The sequence below is a fragment of the Dreissena polymorpha genome, chromosome 9 (assembly GCF_020536995.1).
Source record: "Dreissena polymorpha isolate Duluth1 chromosome 9, UMN_Dpol_1.0, whole genome shotgun sequence".
NCBI classification, from domain to species: domain Eukaryota; kingdom Metazoa; phylum Mollusca; class Bivalvia; order Myida; family Dreissenidae; genus Dreissena; species Dreissena polymorpha.
This window is the reverse complement of record NC_068363.1, coordinates 50,978,523-50,988,588: the sequence shown is the minus strand read 5'-3', so window position 1 is coordinate 50,988,588 and position 10,066 is coordinate 50,978,523. Positions and strand designations below refer to the sequence as shown.

At 37.6% G+C, this 10,066-nt stretch overlaps 2 protein-coding genes across 2 annotated transcripts; one reads left to right on the top strand and one right to left on the bottom strand.

Annotated features, from left to right (window-relative positions):
* The first annotated feature begins 697 nt into the window (after nt 1-697).
* LOC127846033 (keratin-associated protein 4-1-like) lies at nt 698-1,228 on the top strand. Its single transcript, XM_052377212.1, has one exon. It carries the CDS (start codon nt 698-700, stop codon nt 1,226-1,228), a length of 531 nt encoding a protein of 176 aa, XP_052233172.1.
* Nucleotides 1,229-1,599: 371 nt separating this feature from the next.
* LOC127845843 (uncharacterized) lies at nt 1,600-4,772 on the bottom strand. The gene is made up of 2 exons (XM_052377012.1): nt 3,782-4,772; nt 1,600-3,516 (listed from the first exon to the last, which is right to left on the bottom strand). The coding sequence occupies exons 1-2, from the start codon at nt 4,501-4,503 to the stop codon at nt 2,964-2,966; spliced, it is 1,275 nt and encodes a 424-aa protein (XP_052232972.1). The 5' UTR covers nt 4,504-4,772; the 3' UTR covers nt 1,600-2,963.
* Nucleotides 4,773-10,066: the final 5,294 nt, after the last annotated feature.

The window sequence follows — 10,066 nt, the reverse complement described above, 5'->3', positions numbered from 1 at the left end:
AGTAAGTCATCATTATATTTTAACCGTATGCGTAATTATCTGCCTTCAAACAGGGCTCCATAAATACATATTGTTAAAAAAAATACAAGAATAACGTGGTCATACAAGGTGACGATAATACGGACTTATTGGAGGAAATGCTGCAACCAAAGTTATGATAGCGGTCGCGTCGCATGACTTCACAAATATTGATGTGTTTGAGTTGCCGCATCATCTCCCAATATTTAAGAGCATATTCGTGGACGGTAACAAGTTGCCGAAAAACACTTTATGTCATGCATACATATTTTATTAACGACAGAACAGTACAATTCGTTTCTACGTATTCAATGATTAACAATTCGTATTATGAACAAAACCACATGTACATACATGAGCATCTGATTATTTAATGTTGTTCAATACATTCAATATTATGAACAGGATGCGTATTGTGTGCACACCAATGTGCTCTGTGCGCTGTGATGTCCGTATTGTGTGCACGCCAATGTGCTCTGTACGCTGTGATGTCCGTATTGTGTGCACACCAATGTGCTATGTACGCTGTGATGTCCGTATTGTGTGCACACCAATGTGCTCTGTACGCTGTGATGTCCGTATTGTGTGCACACCAATGTGATCTGTACGCTATGATGTACGTATTGTGTGCACACCAATGTGCTCTGTACATTGTGATGTCCGTATTATGTGCACACCAATGTGCTATGTAGGCTGTGATGTCCGTAATGTGTGCACGCCAATGTGCTATGTACGCTGTGATGTCCGTATTGTGTGCACACCAATGTGCTCTGTACGCTGTGATGTCCGTATTGTGTGCACACCAATGTGCTCTGTACGCTGTGAAGTCCGTATTGTGTGCACACCAATGTGCTCTGTACGCTGTGATGTCCGTATTGTGTGCACACCAATGTGCTCTGTACGCTGTGATGTACGTATTGTGTGCACACCAATGTGCTCTGTACGCTGTGATGTCCGTATTGTGTGCGCTCCAATGTGCTCTGTACGATGTGATATCCGTATTGTGTGCACACCAATGTGCTCTGTACGCTGTGATGTCCGTATTGTGTGCACGCCAATGTGCTCTGTACGCTGTGATGTCCGTATTGTGTGCGCACCAATGTGCTCTGTACGCTGTGATGTCCGTATTGTGTGCACACCAATGTGCTATGTAGGCTGTGATGAAATGTGCTTTTGGTTGTCGTATTTCTTGTTCCAGTATGTGTTGTAGAATACGCAGTACACAGTAATTAAAAATATACGTAAAAGTAAACTGACACGGTAGATGGTATACACAATTATGTTTTTGCACGAACAGCCGTTCGTTTTATTTACGCAGTATTTAATGAAAACAATATGCTTCAAGAAAACTAAATTTTAGGTTTCATGGTCACTGTCAATAAGAAATATTGTGTATTCCTTTTGAAAGCGGCTTCACAAGAATATCTACCGCTAGCGTATTTTTTGCTCCATGTTTCGCGTTGAGTCCTATCTGTTTAAGTGTATATAGCTGCCTGTTGTTTTACTTCTTAGAAAAAACTACAACAACTAAAATTCCTTATACCGTGTACGTCTCCTAAATAAACAACAAACACAACGATATAATTTGAAAATACAGCTTGTATTTTGGTATCTATGCGTACGACCAGAGGACACATTTATAACGTATTACAATAAACAAGTGTGAAAAATTCACATTTTTATATAGATTTCATAACTCATACATGAACTAACGCTCATATAGTTTACACACAAAAACAACTGACTATATTCCTGCAGATAATCATTTTTATGAGAAAACTTGTCAATATTTTATATCCAATAAAATATTAGGAAAATTAACGTGTTCTCTGGCTCGTATCGCAAAGCCGAATGGCTATTCTACGAGCATATTTACCCACCAATACAATGCACTGAGCGACCCCTACAGGAGACTTTCGTATGCAAAGGAAAATAATTTTCCTCTAATTCGCTGCGCTCAAACTGGGAAAATTATATTTATCCAATGATGTTACGAAATTCCTACAACACTTATTTAATTGTCCACACACACTAGACGTAGCCTGAATGAACACTATAGCTAGTCAGCTATAACTCATTCTACTGTCCTGCATTATCTGTTGCAATTTTACAAGTCCATTTAATCGACTTTACCCTTTGCATGTTGGGAAATTTGTCGTCTGCTAAAATTTCGTTTGCCGAATTTCTAAAATAAGTATTTTCTTCGATTTTTTTTTCAAAGAATACTATCAGAATAGCAAACAGTTTGGATCCTGATGAAACGCCACGTTCTGTGGCGTCTAATCTGGATCCAAACTGTTTGCAAAGGCCTTCAAAATTCGGTTCCAGCACTGAAAGAGTTAAAAAAAATACGATCGATGCATCTGAAACGACTTACTCGTAAACTATTAAAATTGGACGTGAATTCTGCGTATAGCAATCAAACGTTTTAGTATGTGAACATAATGCTTCTTCGGCAAATTGAAAAAAAAAAGCTTCGATGAAACGAGTTTTTGTGAAAATTGTATGCTTTTCTGCCAGGCAAACAAAATACTTGACCGCATTCTTACCAACTTTCCGTTCAATAAGTATTTCTCATTACGGTGTCCTCTGGACAGTTGGCGTCAAAATATAACGTAATAATGCAGTAATCGAAGTCATTGTCCAAAATATATTTTTCACAATAAAACACTCACCTAAACGTTAAAAGAGTGCTTGTTCAATGAATGTATACCAAATCCGTCATTTTAACAACATATACATCATTATCTTCCCAAAACTTCATCGCTTAGTTCATCCTCTTGATACCACAAATCTCCGCCAAAGTGCTACGCCCCAGTGTATAATAATAATAATAATATTAATAATAATAATAATAATAATAATAATAATAATAACTTTAACTCTATCTAAGAGCGTGTGACGTTATCACTACCATGGAAATGACGGAACGTGCTACTGATATTTTAGCCGGACGCCAAGTGTATTTCTTTACAATCCGGATTGCAGTGTATTAGTGAAGTATCATTATATCTATAACTTTTATGCGTGTATACTGTTTTGTTTTTTTCCATTGAGTCGAACAAAGCAGATAGTTGAGCTACAACAGTTGTCGTTATGGTTACATTCCCATTTCGATGAAGATCGACTGCATCATAACGGACCGCTGTCGGTGACCCTTCCGTTTCCGGAACACTGGAGGAGACTTGGCGCTCGAACTTCTCCAAAATTGTGTTCTTGATAACGGTCATATCGGGTGTGCGCGTCGCAATGCCTGAGTCACTTCCGGTGTGATAAGGACTTAGGTAGATGAAGGCGCCGATGCCGACGGCACAAGTACTCAGCAGCATACCAACGAGCGCCGCGAGGGTCGCCCTATTGAGGCACCACAGCGCCCGGGTCACTTGACCGCGCCGCCAGTGATGTAATGACCGGATGTAGTAGAGAACGAGGATCGGAAGTACCAATGGGTTGACAATGGCGACGAAAATAAACAACGGTAGTAAGCATTTCGAGGATCTGAAATAAAAATACAAATAAACTTTTTTTTTCTTGTTGTTATGCTTGATAATCTAGATTTTATTTTTAAGCATTATTCGTGTGAACTATTGACAGAAATACAATATATAAAGAAACAATTGCCCATCTTTTTGTTAGAGTGAATTCAGACATTCTTTCTCATTTAATATGTGTATCGGATGCAAACAATATTGACGTTTTGATGCTTAGGATTCAGAAAAAAAATAGTTATTTGTTGGCATTTTGAGGTTTCCCAAAATGTTACCTGTCAAACTTCCTGTTCCGCACGAGCTCTATGGCCGATTCAGATCTCTGTCCGTGACACTGCGTCTGTCTGCACCCGCGTGACCCCGCACTGACCAGTCCTGTGTGGGGCGGTGTTTTGAAAGGACCACCATCTGAGTGTACATTCACAGACATTATATCCGAGTTTATAGTTAATTGTTCTTTACAGTTACCCTCGTTATCTATTGCAAATGGAGCACCATTTACCAGTAAACATGACTTGTTTGAAGACGGGTGGATCGCTACGGCCAGTGTGGGAATGTCTGTTGTCCGGCTATCAAGATACGGCGCATGTAATGAATCAATTCTTTGTACGCCATTAGTGAAAAGTGTTGCGGAATCATAGAGGTGTTCATGTCCGCAGCAACCATCTTTAACATCAGTTGACCGCCTCGAATCTTCTCTGGAAGCAGCTGTACACTGACAGTTTGCACACTCCTTGGCAACAATACCCTCGTGGTGGTCGGATTGCCTGGTAATACCCTCGCGGTCGTCGGGTTGCCTGGTAATAACTTCGCTGTGGTCGGGTTGCCTAGAAATAACCTCGCGGTGGTCAGGTTGCCTGGTAATAACCTCGCGGTGGTCAGATTGCCTGTCTAAAGTATCCAGTATCTCTGAACATTCTGCAATCTGTTGTTCACAACTCTGCATCATGTCCTCTAGGACACAGTATACTAGATGACCGGATTCGGTATTGGCCATGATGGCTGTGCTGTGTATTCAGTTAGTTACATTGGCCATAATTAATGATGGAATAATTAATGCGTTTAAGTTATGCAACCTTTTACACTCAATACAATTGAAATCTATTTTGAGAAACTAAATAATTGAAAACGGATACAACTCGTATTTTTTACAATTACGATTTCCTTAATTAAAAAATTAAGATAAATTCTATTCCTCGTTCATAACGCAAAAGAACAACAACAGAAGAAACCAACGTAACATTGTCATTGTACTTCGTAGCATATATTATCCGTAATGAAACAATAATACAATAATAGAGGTTTTTAAATACCAGCAGATGACATTTCATTGCGGATCACTCCGTACAAACATGTGCGCGTGTGACTATAATCGTACTAAATTGGAAACTCGAACACCGATATTGGACCTACAGGCGCGAACATGCACGTGGGAGTAACTGTTGTAGGCTTGGTGTTAACTTGACTTATACAATTATTTACAATTTATACCAAACATTCATATTGAAATTTGGTATCTACATTGGAAAATGGTTTCGATATGCATACATATATACAAGTATTTGTCACACATATACCTGCTGCTGCTATACTATATCAACTTATAAACGATACACACTCGTTTTCTCGTTACGATTGCTATATAAAGAACAAATCGCCGATGGTACAAAAAATACACTGTTCATATCATAGAAACGGAAACGGCAAGCCCGATCAAGACGTTCCTGACATCGAGGGGTGGGGGGGGGGCACATGTCGCTCCGGGTAGGGGACGGGGACGGTGCATTGTGGTGGCGGTGTTTTAGTACACAGACATCACAGCATGAAACGCATTTATTCATTCATTTATAATAGTTCCTATGTAAAAACCATAACACAAACGTAAGCATTGTTAACGTTTTCTTTTAGATCACTTTCCACTGTATGGGCCTGCGTGTATCAACGCTTTCATTTGCAGAATCGTGAATTGAACTGATCGAAGCAAAATTCAATGCACTGACGCGGCAAGGGACTACCAGCTTATGGACAGAAATGTGCCAAATATCGTGCGGACATGAAATGTCTTGGGAAAATCTAGTGCAGTAAATACTAGTAAGATAGCTTGTTGTACGATTGCCGCAGGTCATATAATATAGATGACTTCATGATATTACAAATATTGAAATTACCAAACAAAATAACTAATTCATAAATAAATCCAACTAGAAATTATAAACAGTTTATGCCCATAAACTGATTGCGAATGATGTCCTTACGATAATTGATATAAGTTACCCTGTATAAACACATTTACGAGCCTATTAAACGCATCATAAAAAGGACAACGCTACAGCGATATGTTCCTACAGCGGTTGTATTAATGTTAGATCGCTCTGTACTATGTGTCAGGTTGGACAATATTTTAAACAATTTAATCTGCTAATGCATCTAAAGTTCCGGCGTCTAACGCCTCTTTTATGCGTATTTTAGCGATAATGCTCAAGAAACACCAAACGTATTCGCATGTACGATTGGTTAGCTGGGAGCTCTATTGTCCCTCCCCCTCCCCCCCCTCTTCCTCCGCCATCCCCACCTCTTAAGGGACCTTTTCATGTGTTTGTAAATTTACAATTAAAAAAAAATGTTTCAGATTTGCAAATTTTCGTTGTAGTCATGATATATAGTAGATATGGTGTCCACCTAGCGATCGGTAGGTCACGGGTTCGATCCCCACTGTGGGGGCGTTCTTTAGATCTACCCCACAGGCACCCAGGAAACGGACTCGAGAGGCCTTAGGCTTTCTATGCAATCGATTTATTTAAGCTCTATTGCATAGAAATTGTATGGCATATTTGAAACGCTATCGAGTCCGTTTCCTGGGTTAAAAAAAACAACAAATAGAAATACTGAACATTTAACATGTCTAAAATATCCAATATATGCATCTTTTGGCGATTTAAAAGCCAGAAAATTATAAAGCGTAACATACGCGAAACGATTGAATAATTGTTCGAGTTATATTGTAATCGTTATAGTTTGTGTTATAATGAGATTGCATATAAACTTTCAAGTTCTCTAGTTAATTCATGAGCACTGATGGCCGAGTGGTTTATGTGCTAGTCAGTGGTTCGAGTCCAGGAAGGAATTACCTTTTTTTCTTTTTTAATTATATTTTTGTATTGATGCTTTTAAGTCCCATGTAAACATTTATCAATTCAAATCATTTAATAACAAACTTCAATGCATGCCAAACTCTATGAAAAGGTCCCTTTAGGCGGTGCCATCAGGCGCTCGCATGGATTAAGAATAAAAATAAGACTAGAGACACTTCATATTTGTAGAAATATACTTTTTCTATTTATTCGTCATAAAAAGGCATATACAGACAGTTACATTTGCAAAGCTTTGACGTAATATATGAGAGGGATGAGCGGCTCGTGCCCCCCCCCCGTCGTTAAATCAAGGCCTGGAAACGTTCAATTCGAACTGAAAACGATCTTCAAGAAAACACAATTTGTTGGCGTCGCACTGGAGTGCGGCGACTAGTATGTAATGCATTTTTTTTCGCTTATGGGAGGAGAAGTTATTTTACGGATAACTGCATATATATTTGTTTTAAGAATGTCTTGCATAGTGGTGATTTTTTTTGTAAATTAGTGTAAATAAGTACTGTATTTGTGCCTATTACATTTATTACAACATGTATTGCCAATAATGCAAAGCTAATTGTTTTAAATAATAAATGATCACAGGGGAAAGATCACATGGACTTGGCAAATACGCGAAACTTTCTGGTTTTGTATAAGAATAAAACATAATCAAAATATATTTATTTTGTGGTTTTTCTAACAACAGCGCAGACTTTTGCAGTAGGTGCATAAGGAGATCGGGAATAGTCGGTCGATATCGCCGTATTCGGAAAGCGTTTCGGCTATACTAAATACACGAAATAAATTTGTATTTTTTTATTTAAGAGTTAAATTTGCTTATCTCTTTAAGACTAAATTACTATACAATACAAATATAAGTTAAATTAATTCGTTTCGTAAAATATTTGTGTTCATGACGTCACGGTTGTTGACATTTTCTTAGCAAAATGAAAGTGCGAAATAAAAGCGAGCGATTTGCAAAATTGGAAAAGAAGCAAACACCGATCGACAACGTTGTGTTCGATTACAATTATTCATTTACCGAGCTCTGCGATGGCGATTTGTGTGAAAATGACTCACGTAAAAGCTATTCGCATTTGCTAATGGCGTGAAAAGAGTAAGCAGAAGTGGGTGGGGGGATGGAAGAAGATTGATTGACTCGTTGAGCTGGAGGTTTTGCTAAACAAATTACAGTATGGTCAGTTTTGTAATATGTGCCCCATTCCTTTGACAATATATAACATTTGTTATATACAAAATGGCCTCAGTGGTTATTTGTACGTTGTTTGTGAAAACCCTGACTGTAGAAAAGTCAACCGTGTTGCTTATGGAAAGCAGTACCAATCAGGGGAATGCCATGCTTTGACGTAAATACCAAGCTTGGAACAGGTATGCATGTCTTCATTTTTCAACCTGCCATTTCTATCAATGTTTAATCATAGTACAATTCCCATTGATCTTTGGACTTCTTACACATTTTCAGACCCCTTAAAATTCCAAGTGTCATTCCCAGTGAATATTTGTTTATCGTGTAATATATTAGGAAACATTCCGGTGTCCATCATATTCAGTTTTCAAATTTAGTTTCGCATCTGTGTTGTTACATCCAATTGATTGCTCATTCATGTTATTTAATAATGTAATGATGATACGAATGGATTATATGAAAATACATTGTGACGTCATGATTAAGTAACTACGGCCTTATTTCGTTTTCATGTTCTTATCATTTTCAATTCTCTTTTCAGCAATGAAAGAACGTCAGTTTGGGCAGGCCGGTGAAGGTAAATAACTTCCTAACCACTCTAAACATAACGCTTATTGCAAATAGAAATCTTAATAAGATGGAGGCTCGTGCTGGGGAGGCCATCAAGAAAATCTCTACTGCGTCGTCTAACAAGGCTGTCATTGATGCTTATGAGAAAGAAATGGAGTAAGTGTAAAAACTAACTTTTAATACAATGTTATTGACTATTCTGGTGCCAAGTTTTAGTATTTTTTTCTCATCAACTGTCTTCTTATTTCCTATTCCAGATGAACATGAAACATATTAATAACAATTGTCTTATTAAAGGCACTGTGTTCATAGTTTGGTAAAATTACATTTAAAAAAAAAATTGGTTAGAACCCCAGGGCAGGCACATTATTAAAAATATTTGTGATTGTTATTTTAAATATTAAAAGCTATTCCAAATATTACAATTTTTTAAAATAAATTCATTACTTTTAGTAATAAATCTTATGAAGGAGCATAGGTATATTAAAATTCTGAGCTATTCATATAAATGGTGAATTCTTTTCAAAAGCGATAATTTGAGTTCAACGACTTGTCAATATGTAATGTGCTTGTTGTGCTGAAAATTGATTTTTCTCATAACCAACGATCATATAAGGCGTCAGAATGAAACTTAAAGGGGAATTATAAAATTCATGAAAAAAGCATTGTGTGAATTTAATTTTGTATTTCAGTTCGATGTACAGTAATGCCTGATATTACTAAAATTGCTTCTGTGCATTTGAAGACGGGTTTTAAGTTCTCGACATATGTGAAGACAACAGTGCCAATTTCTTCCGAAGCTCAGAAAGTGATTGGCATCTCTGTGGATGATCATGGCATAATGCGTGTAAATGGTGGAAGTGTTGATAGTGTATCAATTAAAACTTCTCTACATGATTGTATGATGTGGTTTGCAAAGTTTCCCAGAGTCATTTTTGTTGCTCACAATGGGCGCAGGTTTGATTTTCCGGTTTTGGTAAGTGCATTGCTGAACACACACTGTTTTGAAACGTTTTGTAATTGTGTAAGAAGTTTTGTTGACTCTTTGCCGATTTTCAAAAATCGTATCCTGGACAGTCACACAAACAGGAAGATCTAGTGAACGTGTTCTCCAGGCAACCTGCAACGCCCACAGTGCTCCTGATGATATTGAAACACTGGGATCTTTGCTTAAAACATGTTAAATTACTGACAATATGGCCCACATCTTTACTGTTACTGCAATCCATAATTCAGTTTGTTTAAGTCATGAAAAGCCTTAAAGGCAAAGAACATTAGATTGTTAGACGTGCTGTTGCATAAAAGAACTCTAAAGCGACCAACAGCTGAAAACATTGCGGGATATAGACTGGCCTTGTGTCATTTGGAAGCCATATTTTTTAGTTCCGGAGAGGATGATTTTAGGGATACTTTCATTGCTGAAAACAATGAGGGTTTACCATAAGTCACAAACGCAAAAAAATATTTTATCTGAAGTGGTCCCTAAAATCGGTCAGTTTTTCAGTGACGAAAGGTGACGGAACGAGATAATATGGCTTTCAAATGACACGCGGCCAGTCAAAATCACGCAATGGCTTTATACTGATACTAAATTATGTACATCTAGTTGTCATTAATCTGGCTGTTTTATTAAAATATAAGTTGTATATTATTGT